Source organism: Diadema setosum, chromosome 5 (assembly GCF_964275005.1).
Source record: "Diadema setosum chromosome 5, eeDiaSeto1, whole genome shotgun sequence".
NCBI lineage: Eukaryota > Metazoa > Echinodermata > Echinoidea > Diadematoida > Diadematidae > Diadema > Diadema setosum.
Genome location: NC_092689.1, coordinates 9,952,161 through 9,975,828, shown reverse-complemented (window position 1 = coordinate 9,975,828; position 23,668 = coordinate 9,952,161). Strand labels below are relative to the sequence as shown.

The following is a 23,668-nucleotide window of genomic DNA, read 5'->3' as shown; positions in this document are numbered from 1 at the left end:
GTAAATATTTAAGATCTACTAGATGCATGAAATTGGTGTACAAGTTGTATCTTCATCTAGATTTGAAGTTTTGTGATGCTCTGAGTGATGATGGTTACAATTTTATAAGCGACATTCGGGTAAGACCCAAAGTTCTGCAAGTTTACCCATGACAAGATCTTTTCTTTTTCTTTTTTCTGCTGTTCCAGATAAGGTGCTGAATTCTTCCCCTGATTTCACGTCTAATCAGTGACAATGGGGTCGACTGGAGCATATGAAGGTTATCTCAAGCAAAATCTTGGAAAGGTAGGTGCATAGTAACATGTACTTCTTCAATACAAGGGAGTATTGCTGTTAGTTTTGCTTTATTTTGTTTTTTGTTTCTAGAATTCGTCGGATTGGCTTTGGTATGTCTCATGTGGAAAAGTTGATCCATCAAGCATATTTAACATGTATTTTTGTCATAAGTCATCTAAATTTTAGTGTCAGGTCAATTCTAACTGTCAAGACATTGCTTTCATACATTAGATCTTAACCCGTTGAGGACGGTTTGTTTTTGCTGCAACACGCAATTCCCATAGACACCTGCCCGAGTATACTCGGGACTCATCCTCAATGGGTTTAATAACAATGTCTAATGTCATATGCTCATGAAAGTTATGCTTCCTCAGAGCTGATATAACTGTGCAGGGGTTTTAGATGATTACATTTGTCTAGATACGATTTCTCTATGACTAACGTGACAGCATATTGTCATTATGACAGTTGATTCATTGCATTCATCCTTCATCATGCTAGTTTCATAATGACTATTTCGTTTGTTCTTGTTCTACAGTATTCCAACAGAGACCAGACACAGAGAGACATCCTCAATGTCTTGTCAGCATTCAAAGACTTACGACCAAAGATGGACGCTTATGGTTAGTGACTCTTTGGATTCAAGTCTTGTATTCCCATCAGACATGCCCCATTAAAGGACAAGTTCACCTTCATTAACATAAGGATTGAGAGAATGTAGCAATATTAGTAGAACACATCATTGAAAGTTTGAGGAAAATTGGACAATCCGTTCAAAAGTTATGAATTTTTGAAGTTTTTGTGCAGTCACCGCTGGATGAGAAGACTACTGCAGTGTATGATGTCATATGCGTACAACAATATAAGGAAAATATAAAGAGAATTTCACAAAATTTCATCTTTTGAAAAAAGTATGCATTCCCTTGACTCGTTACTGACATATGTTATGGGTAATATTATTCCCATTGCCTTTAGAAAGAGACAAGTCAAGTGCTCTTTTATTATGAGAAAAAAGTGAAAATATGTTGAATTTTCTTTACATTTTCTTTATACTGTTGTACTCATATGACATCATGAGCCTTAGCAGTCTCCTCATCCAGCGGTTCCAACACAAAAATTTTAAAAATTCATAACTTTTGCATCGATTGTCCAATTTTCCTCAAACTTTCACTAATGTGTTCTACTAATATTGCTGCATTCTCTCAATCTTTATGTTAATGAAGGTGAACTTGTCCTTTAACAGGGCTGCACACTAACTCTTCTTTCTACTGGTCTGACCTGTGTGTCTGACCAGTAGGTACCCAGTTTTTCCATCTGTTACTCGTTTATTCCTGAAAAAGTTACTGGTCCGACAGTGTTTTTTACTGGTCCTGGACTGTCGGACCAGTGCCAGTGTGCAGCATTGCCATTAGTATGCAACCTTCTTGACGTGCAAGAACCTGGGTCAGCTACTGTGTACACCAAATATTTCGCAAGCTTTTTATTTTCGTAATTTTGCGAGTCAGGTGCTCTTCACAAAATTAATGACATGGGAAAATAATGACTCTGATCTTGATATGAATGTGACTCACACATGTACATTTCTCTGTTCAGTACAGTACTCCACGATCACGAAATTAACCACTTGCAAAATCATGGAGTCAAAAGGGGCCTGAGCTTTCGATCCTAGCAGAATCTCCGTCAGAGGAAAAATGACAAACAGGCAGGGACAGCAATCACATATAAGGACTACACACGACAAGAACAGTCAGGGGAGGGCTAGGGACACAGAACAAAGAAAACAAAAGGAGAGGGTTGGCGGTCATGGGCAAGAAGCCCAACAGGTGAAGGGAAGGGGATTAAAGGAGGGTAGACAGACAAAAGGCAGAGGAGAGTCAGTGATGATCCCAAGGATCATGGGGGCAACCTTTGAAGGATAAGGATGAATAGAGAGGCAACATCAAACAAGATGAGGAACAACAGAGGGATAAAGAGAGGAAAATAGTGAAATAGCAACAGCAAGAGTGGGGGGGGGGGGAGGAGGCTGAGCAGGCAGTGAGCCCTAACCTGGTGTCCCAGGAAGAGGCAACAAAAGGAAGGTAAGAGTCAACCAACAAATGCAAGTTATCAAAGATATCAAAGTGTGTATGAAATAATTGATAATAATAACAATAAGGATGATATTGATAATAGTAATGGTAATGAAAATGATAAAAAATTATGAAAAAACAAAAAGGGGGATAAAAGTACAAAAACCCAAGGGAGAGAGAAAAATCATGGTGAGGTCCCAATTTGTGAAAATTAAGACCCTCTCCTTTTGTTTTCTTTGTTCTGTGTCCCTAGCCTGTTCCTGACTGCTCTTGTTATGTGAAGTTATTATATGTGATTGCTTTCCCTGGCTCTTTGTCCTTTTGCCTCTGACAAAGATCCTGCTAGGATCGAAAGCTCAGGCCCCTTTTGACTCCAAAATTTAGACTCACTAAATATATGGCGTATACAGTATCTGAGATATTTGAATTTGAGAATAGCCTTGGTATCTATTTCCTTTAGACAACAGTGCATTCCCATTATAATGAACACGGTTGTCACGAAATTCTCAATACAACAAAGTAAAAAATCAGGGCCGGAATCATCATCGGCACTGCATGGGTCTAGGACAATTACCCCCTGGGCAATTACCCCGGACCCTTCCCCTGGCCCTAATCCTAATCCTAATCCTGAACCTAATCCTAACCCTAACCCAAACTCCTAACCCTAAACCTAACCCTAATCTTTACTCTAACCTTACCACTAACCAGTATTTAGCCGGGGGGGGGGGGGGGGGGGGGGTAATTGCCCTGTGGGGGTAGTTGCCCGGATACGGCACTGCATTTATACACTATATCTTCATATGTACTTTACTGGTCGGCTATAACGAAAGACCACAGCCGGTCCCGAGGACTTTGTTATAACTGGAGTTGCCCGTTTGTCATCACAGCCTCATTGAAGTTACCTCTTGAGGAGACATGGCATGAAGTCAGTGCACCAGTATAACTTCTGTATTTCATTGAGATCTAGAAACTGCATATTTCCATTTCTGGAGGTCGTCTTCCTCGAAGCAAAAGCTATTTTCTTTACAATTATTCACTCAGTGTAACTGATCAGTGAAATTTCAGCTCAATGAAAGTAACAATGAGATTATTACATGTAACCATTAAAATGCTTTGCACTCATTGAGAAGTATCATTTTGTGAAAAAGAAAATCAAGATAATTGGCCTGATCTTGTGCCTGTGACATCATTACCAGTTGTCCTTATTTTTTATACCAAAAATAGTAAAGACTTCCACTGTAACCATCTGTTTCATGAAAGATGTACAGAAGCCTAATTTCTCTAAAGAAATTATAGAATCAGTGACCTGAAACAATTACCTCACTCAAAACAGTATGAAAAAAAAAGTGTGTTTGATAGTTTGGGTTATTATGGGAATTATGCATTGTGGCCATGAATCAGTGATATTTTCCTGTGATTGCGATCATAATCATGATCGGCAATAAGCCTTCATTCTGTCAAAATGTAGAATATGCTGCCCATGCCGGTATATTACTGCCACAGTTTGTCCTTTGATATCACACTTGCCTTGTTGATATTTGCCAGATATACAACATTGTAGAAGTCGGCAAAATGACTTTTTAAAGTATTTTCTTGAAATGATAATATCTTACCATGACCTTAATTGAGTGAAGACATTTGACATCCAGTGATAACATACAGTATTGTATGCATGATGCTTATGGTAGCCCAGATACAAAATTGGAATACAGTGTGTCTTCACGCGTGGAATGTTTGATGTCTTTCCAAAGTATTGCCGTGGAAATATTCCAGTGCCTCCTTTCAGTGAGTCACTGTAAATCCTTAGCATTTGGCAGTGTAGAAATAAACTTAAAAGAAAAAAAAATGGGTTCCCATCATTATTTCTTTGTGTTCACAGCAGGCGTTGTTGATGTTTCAAGAAAATAACTGTTGTACATTATTGAAAAAAAAAAAGTATAGCACACACACATACACACTTACAATGTAATTTTCCTGTGTCTATTTCGTTTTCTCTGCAGTGTTCAATGATGGTGCAAGGAAAGAACTGTTGTGCGTCGATGGAACCATCCCAGTCCTTTACAAAGGTACTTCTTTGAAGACCTGTGGTTGAAGAGGAGAAAAACATTGCTGACTAGCATTTCAATTGACTGGAATGTTTTTATAATTTGACAGTCACTCAGTTTGAAAAGTGTAGGGGGAAAGCAGGCTCGCATACTTCCTGGGGGGCATTTCATGAAGGAACATGTCGGATGAAATATCTGACAAGTCAATTATATCCGACAAGTTTTGAGAAATTCTTTAGTCTGATTGGCTGATTTCTCAAAACTTGTCAGATATAATTGACTTTGCAACTGATTGACAAATTGCCCCACATCGACGTAAATAAGCACTGAATTGATCAGTGTTTTAGTAGTAGCCATGATAAAAAAAAATCATGGGCGTACATACTCGAGCAGGATTCGAACCTACGACCTCCTGATCAGGAGGTCGTAGGTTCGAATCCTGCTCAAGTATGTACGCCCATGATTTTTTTTTTATCATGGCTACTACTAAAACACTGATCAATTCAGTGCTTATTTACGTCGATGTGGGGCAATTTGTCAATCAGTTGCAAAGAAAACATCTCGACGGAAGAATTTCATGAATTTGAATATACAGTAAACCTCGCATGAGTCGAAGCTCTCGGGACTGTCAAAAATGCGTCGACTTAAGTGAACTTCGACTCTCGCGAAAGTCGATTTTTTTTTTCGACTCACAGTTATGTACATGTATTATAGTACATTTGCATGCATGTGTGTGTGTGTGTGTGCGTGCGTGTGTGTGTTTGCATTCAAATTTGTCTGTTCTTGAAGATAATGTTCTTATTTTGTTCTAAATTGAACATGGAATTTGTATCAATACTAGTAGTTAAACGTAGTTCTGAGAATGTCTGCGCTAATATGGCAATGTGCATGCTAATGTGGCAATGTGCATGTGCTATGTCTATGGTGCAACATAGGTAGCCATCTCTGTCAACCTTCTTACCCTGAGACAAACACTCTCCCAGGCCCATCCCACCTCCATTGAACAAAACTATACGGCCAGCCGGGCACGCACAAACAAGCTCCGCCCACTTGGCCTGTCACTAAAATATTGAAGCAGCGATTGGTTGACCAAGTATGGATGTGCTGTGTGTATGGATAAAGTATGGATCAATGTGCTGTGTGTATACTTGTATACATGTGTATGTATTCGACATGCGTGCGGAGCGGTACGGCGAGTGTGCATGCTTACCTGCAGCAGGTCAGGGGACAGGGTTCTGCGACATGCCGATTTTTTTGTTCTCGAAAATGTAATGAGAATGCCAGACAAATCTTCTTCGGCTCAAGTGATGTAAATTACGTGTGTTTTGTACAAAAGGGACTGAAGGTTTTACTTCGACACAGCCGAAATTCGACTCTCGTACTTCGGCTTATCCAAATATTTCTTGGAGAAAATACATAGGGAAAAATCAGGACTTTTTATTTTGCTTTGAGTTAAGTGATTTTCGACTCACTCGACGTCGACTTATCCGAGGTTTACTGTAATTGACTTGTCGGACATTTTATCCGACAAGTTCCTTCATGAAATGCTCCCCTGAAGTTCATTCATAGCTATATGTATAACAAGAAGATGTCTCCATATTTGTCTGCTATTATTAAGGTTGGCTCTTCAAGTTGAAAGTGTTATTAGACAGTCAGCTCAAGCCAGGTATGAGTCGCTTCACGTCATTTTAGTGACTGACCATCGTTCTGCAGCAAAAGGCACTTTCATATGCAGAGACTCCAACTCTCCCGTTTTCGACGGGAGATCTCCCGCCGAAAACCCATTTTTGCAAAATCTCCCGTTCTCCCGTTTGAGATTTAATTTCTCCCGCCCTGGCTCTTTGTCTCCCGTTGGAAGGGATTTCTTACTTATTTCTATCGTATGTTGAAAAAATAAGCCTTAGATAGCACAAGAGAGCATCTAGAACTCTAGGAACTTCGCGCTTCGCACACATCAAGTTGGAGTCTCCCGTTTGCTAGGGGTTTCAGGCGGGAGAATCTCCAGATCAGAAGGTGCTTTGGGTTGGAGTCTCTGCATATGTCTGTGTGTCTTTAAAATGTTATCGTAACTGTTCATTTTGTTTTTAGATGCATCATTTGTTGGAATTTCTTAAAAGTAAAGAAAGCCCGTTGAAATTGGGTAACCCCAGAGACTTTGCTGTTTTCCCCCTCTATCATGCAGTTGCACTTGCCTACTTTGATACCAAGCACTTAGTCCTCCATCGACTGGTGTTCTGACTTTGAATCAAGCAGCTCAAGTTTTAGCTGATCACTATGTTTCTCAATGGTCATACCCCCATGCTCTTAAGGGCATTTTGTTGTGCTATTTGTTGTACTTCTTTCCTTGTAAATATGTATAGAGCACTTCCATTATAATGAACATGGTTATAACAAATTCCTGTTACAATGAAGTAAAAATTCAGCCCCTAAAATTGTATTGTTATGTATTTTTATGGATATATACTTTACTGTCCAGCTAAAACATAATTTTGATATAACGACAGAAGACTGCCAGTCCGAGGACTTGGTTATAACAGGAGTTGCCTGTATTAGTAAAAAACCCTTCTTCTTTGGTTGTGATACAGGCAATACCTACAATATCCCAGTCTGCATATGGATCTTGGAATCGCACCCTCACAACCCACCCCTGTGCTTTGTGCGCCCCACCCACAACATGCTGATTAAGCCTTCTAAACACGTGGACGCCAATGGTAGGGTCTACCTACCCTATCTTCACGATTGGAAGCCAGTAAGTATTAGAGCCATCTCTGCGTGTGAATGCATTGAAGAGGATGGGTGCTTTGAAAGTAGACTAGTGGTTGAACCATAAAATGCAACATTCATGTTTACAAACACAGGAGGACACATAGTATCATACATGCATCTTAGTCTGACTTATGCAGATATAAGGTGGCAGGTAACAAAATTTATGCCATTGAGTAAATGTTGCAGTAACATTTGATTTCACATAAAACATGATTGCATAGGGGGAAATAAAAGAATTTCTCTATAAAAGATGAAAATAAAAGCCTCACGTGATGTTTGTATTTTGTTTTATTTGCGTGTTTACTTTTTCCGCTCTTCCATTTACATCAGAACAACTCCGATCTGATAGGCTTGGTCCAGGTGATGACGGTGGTATTTGGGGAGAGTTCTCCTGTGTACGCCAAGTCATCCGGTCAGCCCCCTCCGAGGCCATCCTATCCCCCTGGCAACGTGCAACAGCACTCCGGCTATCCCCAACCCCATCAGAGTGAGTCTTATGAGAAATCTATTCATCCATTCCTGTAGGCGCTCTGAATTAGTGCAGTGACATACTTGCTATACACCTGTGTGGTCAGTGTTATCATGGTGTTTCAGTGTCATGTGATATAGGTTTGATGTTATCATAATCAATTTATTATGGATGAGAAAGAGGTATTATAGCTTCGCAAAAAAAAGGGAGGAAATGATTTCCCACCTTAGACACCGTACAAATGTAGCACATTTTGGGTCACGGGAGGCAATGTTTTCTTGAGTTGAAAAATTTGCAGATATTGAAAGAGTTGCAAAATCCATGAAAATGCAAAATGTACCACATGTGACATGTACCGCATATACAGTATAACAGTGGTCACCTTAAACTTTCTGGCCAAATGTCAGTTCAGTGTTTGACTTGGTGGCTCTTGCAAACTGACAGTGAAAGTGTAAAAATCAAAGCTCTCAACATATCCTCAAAATATCTCCAGAATGCATATAAAACAAAAAGAAAGTTCTTGTTTAACTGAGTAGCCTCTTTAGGACTTTGTTTTGTTCTTGTATTTTTATGTGTTTTGGGGTTGTTTTATTTTTTTACTTCTTTTGTGTAATGATATTACACAGCATTGTAGTCAGTCACTGTTAATTGTGAAAAAGACTACTCATTAAACTTTCACTCATTTTGTTCCAGCGTCCTACATGCCAATGCCTATGCCAACACCACCATCTGGCTCCTCGCCTCACTCAAGTTACAACCAGGCTCAGTACCCATCTAACAGCTCTTATCAGACACCCCCGTCTGGCGGCTACACAGGGAATTACCCAGCGACATCCGGCTACCCATACCCTGGAGGATATCCAGGGGGAAACCAGGCTGCCCAACCCTCACAGCAACCAGCAAGCACCCAGCCATCCTACAACCCAGCGGTTACGTCATCCACTGCAGCAGGTCAGTGTCAAGGGTAGAAGAACTCTCTCTCTCTATCTGACCCGTTCCGGCCTAGCACCATTGTCCTGCTAGGTCACCTGTCACCTATCCCTTAGTATGGCTGACCATTGGGGAACCACTGTAGGTTTTCCATCCAGCCTCCTCCACTCTTTGCGGTTCTCAGCTTTTCACAGAATGATATTCCTTTCAAGGCCAGTCCACCATTTGATGTTGTCTTCTCCTCATTTCCCCCTTTGCCTCTTTGTCTCCCTTCATGCACTGTTCTCTGTAGGATAGTCTTGGCCAGACCCAATGATTGTGTGACATGCCCGTACCACTTGCATCTTTTTACTGAAGTCGGGTCTTATTACAGCCTAGTGGCATTTCCAATTTTAGTTTTTACTTTCTCATTGATTTATGTGATCCCTAGATACAAGTTAAGGAGGAATTTATGGAAACATGTCATCTCCAGTGTTTGTATCCTTCTTTCAATTTCTGCAGTTATGATCCGCAAGGGTCTCTAGATATCAAAACTTGCAAGAATGATGTTATTGTTGGTGAAGAACAAATATTTGATTCAGACTAGGCAGGGACGGTAATGGACAATTCAACATTGTTTTGATTTAATGGATATGGCAGCAAAAACAAAAAATTGACCCAAACTCTGCTCACTGATTGCCATTCATGCTTGTAGTTTAGCATTGTTCTGGGTAGCCGTCACATACTTCTTACAGACTTCAGGTTGCTAGTGATAAAGGTTCTCATACACATTTTTATGGACTTTCTGTGATCCTTCCCCAGGAACCATGTTTTTGGTGGGGTTTCATATCTTCTTCTTTTTCTTTTCTTGTAGAACATATGCACAATTGTAAATCCAAATATGAACAGTGATATACATGTAAAATACTAGTCACAAGAACCAAAGATTATCCCACTTGAGTATATGCAAGTTTGATTGCGAAACGAGATAACTCCATTTGTATAAATGGAGATATGTGCAATTAAAGCTGCTAAAAAGCAGTCAAAATAGAAAACTTGAAAATATTGAATATTTCTAATAACTTCAAGAATATTTCTCCTATGTAAAAAGTGAGGCATCGCTTGAAATATTTTATTTTACTCTGATGATGGACTTTACTTTAAATTGTTAGAAAGTGGCACTTATACTGTTCTGCTGTCAAACTCTCCTTATGTGCCAATAATTATTATCATAGCTATTACTCAAAACACTGAATAATCGATGTGTAATCACATCAATGAAGGGCAGATTTTTAGTCAGTTGCAAGACTACCACTGTTATGGCCCGTTGAACTCAATTTTTAATCCTTTGTTTTGTCCTGCTACAGCATCGCGTCCAGCAGTCAACAGTCAAGGCAGCTTGTCCGACGACACGATCAAGGCCTCGCTTCAGACGGCTGTGGAGGACAAGCTGAAGCGGAAGCTGAAGGAAAACTTTGACAAATTCCAGGCAAGTAGATTTTTGTAGCTGATCAACCTTCACATTTTGGTTACAATACTGTTTATTAGTAAGAACTAATTGTTGGTATGTTTACCATTCATGATGTCAGAGATTTAGCAGAGTGACAGTCTGAAATGGACCAAGTTGATGTGTGCAGCTTGACAACTTGGTCCAGTGAGCAAAGTTGGCATGAACACTGACAATGATGATGACATTGACGATGATGATGATGTTAGATGATAATGATAATAAATGATTTAAATATTAGTGCTGTATATCACTATGATGTAGATCATATCAGCTGTATGACTGTGTTTTACTAGAGCAACACATTCTGCATTGACATAATAATAAAGTACATAGCACTTGATAATGAACTCATTATGCAAGTATTCATGTTGACTATCAGCCTGAATAGATGTCTTTTTTGGGATGTATCCATATTTTTTTTTTTATGTGTTGAATGAGGATGCAGATCTTTTGCTGTCTTCCTACAATATCAGTTACATTCTGTTTCAAGTGGAGAATCAAGTTCATGGTCACTGGACAATACATGTGGCTTGCCTAGAATGTAGCAAGATGGGTGCCCAGTTTGAATATCTGGCTGTGCCAGGCTTCCTCTAAAGTAGAAGAAAATATAGTGTTGGAACAGTAGCATCAAAGATTCATCCAATTGTAGATCTACAAATATGACAAAAAGGAAAAAAAAACAATGGAAAAGATAAGAGATGTGTTCTTAAAATATGATCCAGCTCTTTCATGCATGCAGTGTAATCCACAAAGTGAGATAGGTGTGAGACAATTGTATGATGATTACAAGTACACACTCAAGTGGTACTTCATGTACGTGAGCATGTATCACCTTGGCACGTAAACCACACGCGAGTTGTACATGCATGTGGTACTATGATGATTAAAGGATTTTTGTCTGGTTGTTGGTTTTTTCTTTCTTTCTCCTCTGACTTTTTGCCTCTCTTTCTCTCTCTATAGGCTGAAATGGATTCCCTCTCAGCGACCAAAGACAAACTTCAAGCTGGGCAAAGACAGCTGGAGGAAATGATCAACTTGCTCGAAACTGAAACTGTGAGTTCCTTCCCTTCTCTCCTTTTTTTTTTTTTAATTCCTTTTATTGGCTCTGGGAAACGAGTTGGTATGCATCGCTGCCCCTGAGTTGAACTCTTTGTTGGTTAGCCTTTGTAAAGAGCTGAGATCTAATCGAGTGAAGCGGTCTTGAGAATGCGAAGGGTTTGAAAGGAGTGTCAGATATGAGGCATTATTTAGTGTACTATGGATGAGAGATTGTTGTTGGTAAACACTATCAACGCAAGCACATTAGCCCGTATTCACAAAGGTGGGCCAAGTCAAAACCATGGTCTGAATTTTAGTCCATGGACTAAAAAAAGCATGAAATAGGTGTACCTTGCACATGCAAGTATCAACTAGTCATTATTGGATGTCCATTGACATACATGAACTGTCATGCGCATTTTTCGCAGAAGAAATTTGCATAAATCACGGACTGCATTTAAACCACCTTCTTGAATACAGGCCATTATGTCAAACTAGAGAAACTAGAGAATAGAACATTATTTTCCCATGTTGTGCATAGCTTTTCTTCTCTTCCTAAATTCTGCAAAGTAGCCCATTTTTTTTTTCTTTACAAGAGCATCAGCCATTTGCTGTTTCTCTAGTTTTAGTAGTGCGGCAGTCTCTTTTGATATTTACTTTTTACTATATCGGTATTATGATGACAACTGTGTATTATATACAGCTCTTTGGTTTTTTGTTATTTCATATTATATCGGTGTTATTATTTGTGAAAGCTGGGTTTGTTTGTTTGTTTCTTCTTATCCTCTAATACAGCAATCTTGATGACTATTTGACCAGTTCGTGTTCTCAAATCTGTAATAATGTAGTATTAAGACTATTGGTCCTATGGTGTTGAGCCAACCCGATTTTACACTCCGACCAGCAGTTTTAGTGTATTCAGCCATCCCAGTTTTATTAAAGACTTAGCAGCAATTCTAGTGTGTTAACCATCCCAACTTTAAAGACTTGATACATGATTTCCATCATACTTTTCTCTATATAATTTGTATGTATATCTCACTTGGTATACAGACAACTGTACAGCAGAATATCCACCTTCTAAAGCAGAAGGATGAGGAGATCAGAGCTTCGTTGTCCAAAATGGAAGGCAGAGATGAACTCAACATAGATGATTCGGTGATGCCAACAGCACCTCTCTACAAACAGTAAGTCCTTTCTTATAAAAAAGTATCATCAGGTATCTTTTGAATTAAGGAAAGAATGAATGAATTGATTTGTTTTGTTTTGCTGTCCACTTTGTAGGTTTCAATTCACTACCATGTGTCACGACTCACAGACAGTCAAGGTGTCCAGATTGTTCCAGTATAGTACTAATCTAGCTGTGCTCAAATTTCAGGCACAAGGTTTTGCTCTTGTTGCACAAATTTGACTTAAAACAGCCTATGGCAAAGACATTTGCCATGAAGACTGCAGTTCTGCTAATACCAGCTTTTCACAAAAATGATTTGCAGTTTGTCATCTTCATACTTTAGGCCAATATTTGGTACCATACAGAAAATTGTCTTCTAAAAACGAAAAGACTTGTAGGGGTTATATAACAGATGTATGTCATCTTCAGTGTGCACTCTTCATTATTCAGCATTTTTTATTACAGAATGCCTCATGTCTAAAGTCACCTTACCTATGCTCCAGTATGTAATGTTATTGTCCGCTACACTTTCCAGATTACTCAACCTGTTTGCTGAGGAGATGACAATTGAAGACACATACTACTATCTGATGGAAGGGTTGAAGAAAGACGTTATCAGCATAGATGACTTCACAAAGGTTGGATAAGATACCACACACCAAAACTGAAATGGAGGGTGATGATGGTGATATGAGGAAGTTAGGATTATGATGATAATTGGGATGATGGTCATGCTGATATGATGGTGGTGGTGGTGGTGTTGATATGAAAAGGTTTTGATATGACAATCGTTATGCTGATATGATGATAATGATGATATTGGTTGGTGATGGCGATGGCAGTGATTGTGATAGGAGGTTGAATATGCTAATGGTGATAATGGTGATGATCATAATGGTGATATGATGATGGTGATGATATACACTGTATGGAAGTTATGATTGCAGTGATAATGATGCTGATATGATGATGCAGATATGGTGATGACGATTTGAGCATGTTATGATTACATCAATAATGATGATGTGGCAATAGTGATATGAGGAGGTTATGATGATGATGGTGATGGTGAAGGATGGTGATATGACATGATTATGATGATAATGTTGATATGACGATGGTAGTCATGATTGGAGGTTATGATGGTGATGATGATGCTGATGGTGATTGTAATTAAGATATAAGGATGATATTATGATGATGACTGCAATGGTGATGATGGTCATACTACTGATCACGATGATAGCAGTGATGATGACGCTACAAATAGTGATAATGATGATTACGATAATGGTTGTTGTGATAATATTTAAATAAGAGGAATATGATGGTCTTCATGGTATACAGATGAGTAATATGAGACCATCACATAATCTGACAAATTGAAACTTAGGAACTAGTTCAACATGCAGTACTTATTCTGTGGACTAGACACCTTGATAAAATTCACAATGAATCATAGATAGGATTGAGCTCCACAAACTTTACAATATGTATATCAATATGTTTCTTGCTCAATCTTAATTCAAGGACGTACTTTTCATTAGATAAAAAAGAAGACACCTGGTTCTGAGAAATGCATGATAGCATCAAAATGGTCTATTACATTCGCATGCAACCAGCAGAAATTCAATGGCAGTCATCAGAGAGATAGTTGTTTATCATGGGTTTGGATTACAGTCAGTAATCAGCAGTGTAATCTTCACTTCCATGAGCAACAAATGTATGTATAATGTGAAAAGCATTTTGATGTGGTGGTTATAGAAAGGTAAAGCATGTTTACCAGGGACATAGGATCCATACCTGGCCGAATGTTTTCTAGAAGATTACTAAGATTCATTACACACAGTGCAATTATTTGTTATCATTTTTTTTTTCCTGTGCCAATATCTGAACTACAAATCTTTACTCCTTAAAAAAAAAATAATAATAATAATCATCTTGACAATATTTCTCTCTATGATGTGAACAGAATGTCCGGGAGCTGTCGCGGAAACAGTTTCTCCTGCGAGCTCACATCCAGAAGGTGCGACAGACGGCGGGTCTGCGAGAGATCACGCCGTTATGAGAAGAGACGTGTGCCCGCCGTGGACAAACGTGATAGCAGGAAGTCCGACTCTGCCACCCTTCGGAGACCCGGAGTCAGGCAGTGGGTAGAGGAAGGCCAAATACTGATACAGAAACTCTGAGTAATGAAAAGAAGACGTTTTGTAAATGCTTGTCATACAAGGTCATTGTAAAGGCAGCTGAAGATTAAAACATAAATGACCCTTATTAAGATAGTGCAGACAAACAAAACAGATTACAGACAATAGAATGTCACCATAACAATGTATCTTTTTTTAATAGCTCACAGAGTTATGTTATTGCATTTCATTAACTTTGCAACCATCTCTTAGTTGTTTGTTCTAGCTTTAGACAGACTGGACAAACATCAACTACTTTATGAGGTGACAAAGATATTCATTGGAAACTAGTCTAATGAATGCATGGCTATTATGAATTGATGGCTCTGAAATCAATGTGTGTGATTGTCTTGTCAGCAATTTCATACGGAAAAAGAAAGTAGGCTAAGACTACATGCGAAATTTAGTTATTCAAGGAGATTATTCATTCCTGCGGAATTATGTCAGTGTAGAAATCTTTCCACCATTGGTGTTCTTCTGCCTACAAAGTATAGAAGCACTTGAAAATTGTACACAATTGTTACAATGCTTGTAAAACCTTTAACATTCAAAGTTATACACAACTTGTAATGCATTTGTTCTGAATAACGTGATATATTTTTCATTCTATCAAACGTGGTGAGCAAATGACGAGACAATCTAAAAGATGTTTTGGTAACTCAATGTGTAATGTGTTAATATTTGAACTAAACTTTGACACATTATGTTTTGATGAGCGCCATCCTGAAATAAATCAAAGCAAATGAATAAAAGAAGTCAGCGAATGGAGAATGACATTTGAAACATATGAAAGAGGGCTACTGTCTGAGAAAAGCTTCATGTACATGAAAGTAGATCACTCGTAGTTGTTTTTAATTCGTCCACTGAACTACATTCTAGAGATTATGGAAATTGGGCGAGAAAAAGTACTTCAAGAAACCTGCACCTGTATTTACTTCAATCATGTTCTGACTTGAAAATTTTTCTTTTTCTGCTATGAAGGTAACCTTTCAAAAGATTTAGGACTATGCTGATGACTCACTGTCTGTAGAAATCAGTACAAATTTCGCTCTTCATGCATTTTGCATACTCTTATGAAACTCTCAGTAGCTTCATGTTTAGCAATACATACAAGGAGATATGAACTTTGTTTTGCACGACTTAAAGCTCTCACATGACTTCTGATATAAGCTTGCTTTGTATATGTCTCTATGATGACCTTTCCGGTATAATCGTGAGTACAGATTTCTTTGCCAGTTGAGTGCTGTCTGTAACTTCGAAAGTCTTAGCTGTTCAGGACTTTCTGTCTTATGCACCATTAATACTACAGGGGAACAATGTTTAATGAGCTTACTTACAATGGGGGATCGCATTTATTTTAACAATGTGAATTCGGCAGTCTAAATTTTCCATTACTGTACAGTGGACTCCAGTTATAATGAAGTCATCAGGACCGGCAGTTTTCTTTCGTTATATCGAAATTTCATAATAAGCCAACAAATAAACAATAAAAATACATAGAGCCGATAATGTTGCTGCCTGAATTTTTATTTTGTTGTAGCCGAAATTTCGTTATAACCATGTTCGTTATAACGTGATCTCATTTGTAGTATGTTAGAATGAGGTAATGATTACAAGGTTAACATGGTAATATTCTGATGACCTGGTTACATTAGGGTTTCCCTGTATATGAATGTGATTTCTGGAAGATATGTCTGAAATTTCAGCTTGAAGCATTACTTCTGCATGTTAAATAGGTAAGTATTTTCATCACTAGTGAAAACTGCTCATCGAGGTAATGAACTTGCATGCTGAAATGCAGTACCGGTCATCAAGTGTGGAGGACATCCTTTGTTATTGTAAGTGCATAATATTGGTTATAAGATGGGGTGTTCATAGAAATGCACAAGACGGGTTTTACTGGCAGATTAAACTGTGCCAGTCTACGGCAGTGTTGTCCTGCAGACCGTGTGTGGGCAATCTACAATATTCTTCGTTACAACTGTCAATAGTGATCATGATGAACGTTGGTATGAAATGGGCAATGCAGTGATGTCATTCACTGGCAACTAGTGCAGCTAATGCTTTCTGAGCTTATTGCCTCCAAGTGACTTTTCTGCACCGAGTCTGTTCTAGGTAGCAACCCAGTGTACAGGATGATTTGTGTTCAACCCGTTGAGGACGGTTTGATTTTGCTACAACATGCATTTCCCATAGACACCTGCCTGAGCATGCTCGGGACTCATCCTCAACGGGTTAATGGGTAGTAAGGCTGTGTTAGGGCTGTGTGTATGCATGCCAGCATGACATGAATTTGTATGTAGCACGTATTGTATTTGATATGTCATATACTTTGAGAGTATAATATTTTGCAAGTGGGACTTGAAGACAGTTTTGCGTCTGACCGAATTAACATTTGAGCACCACAGTGTGACGGAATGAGAAATAAGTCTGATCTCTTCTCAGGATAACAATGTACAGCGCATTTGTGTTACGGGAGGCAATATCTTTTGCGAGTCGTTAATTTTTGAGAATATCAGTCCACTCCTGAAAGTGGTGGAAATAAAAACCTCACAAAATATACTCTGAAAATGAAAACACTGCAAAATATACCATGTATACACTAGTCCCTTTATGTATGTATATACGTATGTTGCCCACTTTTGCATTAGTTTCATATTCATCACTGAGCGTTATAGGAATGAAACTCATAAATTGCGAAAACAGGTGTATCACGGTGATTGATTTAAATGGAGAAAGGACACCTTTAATGATGAAATAGACAGATATTGTAAAAGTGGAAATTTTCATGCATTTCGTGCGAAACTAGTGCAAAAATAAAAGCACGCAAATATTTTTGTATGCCATATGTGCAGTAGCAACTCGTATCCTACATGTAATTCCACAGAATTAAAGACATGTGAAATTCATCTTATCGGGCCAAGCGCAAAAAATTACTCGCGGGAAAATATCCACTTTTACAGTACTCATTTTGAGCTGCACAAGAATCTCTTCATGAGAGGAGCAAAACATCGGGCACACCAGACCTTATTTTGCTTGTTTTCATATCAGCCAGATACAGTGTCAATAATGCAAAGTGAAAGCTTAATCATTTACTCAGATATAAGGTGCAACAGAGTGTACATTGATTTAGGTTCATATTATATCAAGTACTCTCAAGAGTAGACTGAACTTCTCACACTTACCAACATTCGAGTACAAGGTTGTATAATTGGTTTAGTTACTCCACTCTTAATCAATTGCCGCTACTGCAAGTCTTGCAAGCAGCTTCCAGGGTTGGGTCTCCAAAGTTTGAGACCAGTGCTTCTTCGACCACACCTCGGTCTGCATGTCTTTTCTCTTAATTCTGGTGGCTGCTGTTGTAAATCTTAGCCCAGTGCCGTGGAAAGTTATGCAACCCGAGCTCTGTGATTCGGATTTAAGAATAAAAAAGACAAACTGGTGTGCAGAGATGGTATATTTATCATTATGTTAAGAGATTATCATTGTGTTAAGAGATCCATGAGGTGGGAGTCGTCAAAAATCAGGTTATCGTACATGTGTAGCCATTTGTCAGCTAGTGTAATTTGCAATGCAATTTGCTATATGGTTGCCCTTTTGCTTTCAAGTTCAAGTACTTCTCCCCCTAGGGTCACATGTGCATGTGTGATGCGTTGTAATGTACCTGTTTAAAATCAGAGATCAGGACAGAAGAAAAATGCCTGTAAAGCCTACTTTGGCATTACAACCTATAGTAACAGTTTTCTAGTTTTTAATTCTTTTTTAGATATTTTCCCTATAATGAAGTGGGACAAATTATATGTCAATTCAAACCTGGACATCTGGCAAATTTATATCTGTCAAAAACCAAAAATCATTTTCCCAACATCATATGGCTTTTGTGAAGATGCATCACATATACATGTGTCGTTGGAATGGTGATTTGGTGTGTATCCCAGTTGCATATCAATTTTTACTATATCTGGCATGTAAATTACCCACACCCAAAACTTTTCCACCAAATCCTAAGCCTAAAACCTCTGCTTCTTAAAACCTCTGAAATCCAGGTCAAGTTAAGACATACCGAGGAATGCAGTCGAGACTGTTAACTTGGAGTAGACCATTAGAAATGGCAAGATGTCAGTAACGTTTGAGAAGCGAAAAACTAGTGTAATATGTATATTATGAAATCTGTAATATCAAAGACTGCACGTACAATATGTATGTGATACTAGTAAACAATATAATCTTTGTAAGCAAATCCTCTTGTGTGAAATTACTGCGTGACTGATCTCCAGATTGTAATAATATAATTTGCCATGTAGTGTGGTCAATATGGTGTTAGTCTTCACCTCTTTGTTCAAATACTGTAACAGAACTCACTGAAACCACATCAAATAAAGCTTTTCTTGCAAGGATAGCCTTTACTTCACACTTTCTATAAATAAAAACATTACTTTGATAAAAGTCTAGAGAACAAGCACACACACACATTCAGCTAGATCACACTAACAGCTATTCACATGATATACTTGTTACTGTACTCTTATGCATTCACCTTTCACACTTTATTTGGACAGAGGAAGAAATCTGCATACTCCAGGTAAACCCTTTTTTTTTGTCAAATAAATAGATATATCCATCTTTATTCACCCCATGCTCTTGATGTTTTCTGATCTGACACATGCAAACATGAAATTGACATGCTCCAACCTTCCAAAAGCACAGAAAGACAATGCAAGGAAAAAAAAAAATGGTTCATGAATTAAACCCTTCACGAATCGAAATGAATCTCTTCAAAACACAGCAGTCGAATATGCAATGCAATTGGAAAACAACAGGCACATTGCATCATAACATGCGCTTTTAAAGCCAAGCGTGAATGGCTGTACAAAGTCAAAAAGAGCTGCAAGCGCATTTTCTTTCTGCCTTTTAAATGGCTTCAGAAGGTTAAATTTTCTATGAATAAAACTAGAGAGAAATTTGTCTGAAATACATCTGCACATGGATAAATGTGACCAATTCAAGCTGGCAAAGCATGGCTGAATCCTTCTTCACTGGAAGTGTGAATTGGTAAGCATTCACTCAAAAGAGTTGCCGTGACTTGAAATGCCGTGAATTCATAAAACAAATAATGCCCACCCCTCTGGGGAGACTGCATCACTCCACTATTAACTCTCAAGCGTGTGTGTGTGTGTATGTGTGTGTGCACATAGAGAGTGGGTCTTGATGATTGTTTGCAGCTTGCAGTAAGAACAATTCAGCATTTTTTTGTCTGTTTGTTTCTGAGGAACATCTGATTCATAAGGAGAAAATTATCATACTCATTCAGTCGGTCATCTAAGACGTAAGTGACAGGTCAGATCCGTTCAAAGATACTATTTTTTTCCATCAGTATTGCCCAGTACTTTTACACATTCACAGTAGAACCTCATTATAAAGAGGTTGGATATGACAACCCTCTTAAATACAAGATGATTTTGCAGGTCTTTGTTGTTGCACCCTAATAGTGACAAACCTGATATAACAAAGTATCTTCATGTTCTTCTTTATGTTTAGGTCCCTGTTATAAGAGGGTCTCCTGTGATCTCACTATATCACCACAATCCCGACACATTAGCATGAAATACAAGTACTCTGTCAATATACACAAAGTGGCATTACATTGACAAGTACAGGTTGCAGCAATCTGTGAAGCTGAACCAGCCACTGAATACATAACCCACAATGCATAATCTACCCATAAAAGGACAACAGTATGAACTACACAATCGACTGTTTCACCTGTTTCTCGGATTTTTCAATTCACGGTTTGCTCACACTCGGATGTGTAGCTTTGATTTCTATGTGCCGAGGGGAAAGTGGAAGAACATGCGCTCCTTGGATTGTGCAAAATAAAAAAAAAAACATATTTCACTGACATAGTCCTCTTTACCAAGTGTTTCTGCCAATGAGAGTCATCAAAATCTGCATCTGAATTTGGGATGTGATGCACAAGATTGGACATACATCTGGACGCTGAAAAATTTGCCCCCAGGAATAATTTGTTTACTTACCGAAAAAAATGCCATCTTAAGAATTCGTGGTAAGAAATCTAAGCTGACATGAGCACTAATATGTAACTCTAATCACATTTCGTGTATATCATTCAATACATTGGCAGATTTTCATGCTAATGCATTTCTTACACTGTCCCCTTGATGCAGTAACTGATCACAGTCTACCTTTCCATGTTCATTACGTACGTTGATCTGACTGATGAACAAGCCTTCCTAAATTTCACTGCTTTTCACAACTTACACACACTTCTTGCAGAGTGCTTCTTTAAGGCAATTGTGTGTGTGTGTGTGTGTGTGTGTATGTGTGTGTGTTTACAAAACAGCTGCTTGTGGCTACAACAAAACTTTTGTGACAGAGAGACTGCTGCAGTCTGCAAATCTACTGAACACACTGACAGCCACATCACACTTTGAAAAACACTAAATGCAGACTGCAAACAACGACTACCACTTTACAGTCGTACTTAATACAGTTCATGGAAAATGTGCTCCCAACATTAATTTTTGAAGAAAAATCATCTGCACACAGTGAGGGGTCATACAGAAATAATCAGCTGTGCTACAAATTTAACCATGATACACACAAAAAAACCCTAAAATATTTAAACAAAATGTAGTGTCTTCACATTTGACTATCATTCCTTAATATCCAGGACTTTATGTCGACATTATGTAGCACTTTCTGCTACCCAGTTATACATGTTTTTGAACTGTTTAGAATTGCATTTGTAAAAGACATAGGACAGCCATAAGCAAAAATGGAATTTACAACACAATACCATCAACCCCCTTTGTTTTTACCTCATAGAGTCATTTCAGAGTTTATGATGGGGCAAAATATCAACTGTTGGTGTGGAAGATTTATCTTTTTAATGTGACATGAAACATAATGATATTGTGTGTGAGAGGAGAGAGCATTAGACACAAATTTCATCTGAGGCTGAAATAACCAAGTACATGCAGCAGCAGTAAAATGTATTCATGTGAATTTTGACTATTGAGCTCCTTTAGCATCAACTGGTCTATCATATAAGTTACTGACAACATTGGGTACGGACCCACACCAGCTTTTTCCCCCAAGGTCTTGAAAATCAGAAATATGATGACTTGGGGAAAAAAAAAAGAGAGAGAGTATAATATTCATTGTTGTGGAATTTAACAAACTTTCAGGATGACATGATATAAATTCACTCTATACATACATTGTATATATTGTACCCCATTCATCGAGTTGTTTTGATGTACAATTGTATAGCTTTATGGAAAATAATACAAACAGGTAATTTCACAAACATGTTGTGCACATATCACTGCAAAGACTATCAGAGGAAGGTTTATCGGAATAATCTGGACTCATTCCCCTGTAAACCAATATATAATAACAATATCACTCACTATTGTCTGTGTCATTAATATCACTAAAACGTTAATAAATGGTTCACGAGAAATAAATTTGTCAATTTGAGTATCCAAAGCAAAAGGGCTATGTGGCCAGTGTTTCCTGAACAACTTTCTTCTCATGGTAACTAATGTTTTTAATATCATTAGGAGCATGAAGCTAATTGAGAATGCCAAAGAATATATGCATATATTCAAAGTAAGAGTGCATCAAAGACAAGTTAAAGTTTGAAAACTACTCCTTAAAAAGAGAAAAAAAAAATCTTTAAAACAGGACATATGAATCAAGAAGGTATATAGTGAATATATTACTTTGTCTCTCTTTTGTGAAGTTATATAATATATTGATCTCCCTGTACAATGTTTCATGCAATGGCAAGCTATCTTAATACACATTAGCTCACACGTAAAAACAGTCATCACAAATATACTGAAAGGATTACAATAAGTTCAAGCTATCAAAATTGGTTCCAACAGAATTAGTATACCAGTTGTTAAAAGAAATCTCAAACACATTGTATGTACTGAGGATATCAATATTCCAGATTGGAAGCTGGATCTTCTCTGTATGTTTCTGTACTTTAGCCAGAATATGCATTGCCCCCTAGAGTATCCTTTAGGTATTGTCCACAATGGTTTGTTGAAGAATTTCAATGACAATAAGGATGGCACTTTCTGTCCATGAATGTGAAAAATATGGTACATGCTGCTTTTGCTTCCTGGCAGAATGTGGAGTGTACATCCTATGCTATACTTCTTTTTTTTTTAAACAGTATTGACTTTCTGTTTTTTCATCTATATACACAAACATAATTTTCATAATACCAGAAGTGCAAAATTCAGGACAAAATGAAAAAAAAAAAAAAAAAGAGAAGAGAAATGATAATTGCATGAATATACTGAAGACAGATACTTTTCAGACCCTTGTTATGCAAGTTTGATAGAATTTTCATGACAACTGAACATGTGTCCATAATTTTAAAGCGATTACACAATATATCACATATTCAGCATACTGGATATACAACCATGTCCCTTGAAGAAGACTTTTTGGTAAAAAAAAAAAAAAAAAAAAAAAAAAGACGAAAGAAAAAAGCTTCACCCACTTGGCAGGTTTACTGTCATCTGCAACTTTCAAATCTCATGCTTTTGAAGTGTTAGCGTCCCGTCACTTGTAATAAATGAAGTTTTGTCACTGAAAAATGCAAATAATTATATGCACATCTTTTGAACATAACTTGGTGTTAACATATGTCAGTTGCAATTGTACTACAATGCTTCTTTTGTTGTTGTTTTTTTTTTCTTGTTTCTACAAAGCTACAAAAGGCGCAACTGTATTATTGAGATCAGAAATGGAATGCAACGTCTGTTCCAAGACTTAATGATATTTTTTCCACGACTGCCATGTTCACGGCATCATTTAAGATCAGAGTCCTGAAAATTTGCACAAAAGAGCACAAAATGTATTATTCTCTATATTATTCCCTTTGATATCATTTTCTATGGTAAGGTTAGTACATGTTGGTCAGTATGATCAAGAACATGCTACTAGGCATGACTGTGAAATAAAAAATTGTAAGAAATGCATTTTATGATGATAGATAGATCTCTTTAAGATTAAATTTTATAATTAGATTATATGTATTTTCAAAATATTACACAAAAGGCAGCAAAATCAATTTGACAATGATGGTAATACATCTCCAGAGCTATACAGGCAAAGTAAAATACACACAGAAATATGTGGGAACCCTGGTGAACACATTTTACACATTCATGTTTCCATCCTTTCT

The 23,668-nt window shown here is 37.8% G+C and overlaps 1 protein-coding gene across 1 annotated transcript; it reads left to right on the top strand.

Annotated features, from left to right (window-relative positions):
- Positions 1-187: 187 nt before the first annotated feature.
- On the top strand, positions 188-14,718 carry LOC140228575 (tumor susceptibility gene 101 protein-like). Its single transcript, XM_072308806.1, has 11 exons — positions 188-285; positions 815-899; positions 4,346-4,411; positions 6,976-7,139; positions 7,487-7,643; positions 8,319-8,576; positions 9,902-10,023; positions 11,005-11,097; positions 12,136-12,269; positions 12,789-12,891; positions 14,226-14,718. The coding sequence occupies exons 1-11, from the start codon at positions 235-237 to the stop codon at positions 14,319-14,321; spliced, it is 1,329 nt and encodes a 442-aa protein (XP_072164907.1). The 5' UTR covers positions 188-234; the 3' UTR covers positions 14,322-14,718.
- The last annotated feature ends 8,950 nt before the right edge of the window (positions 14,719-23,668 follow it).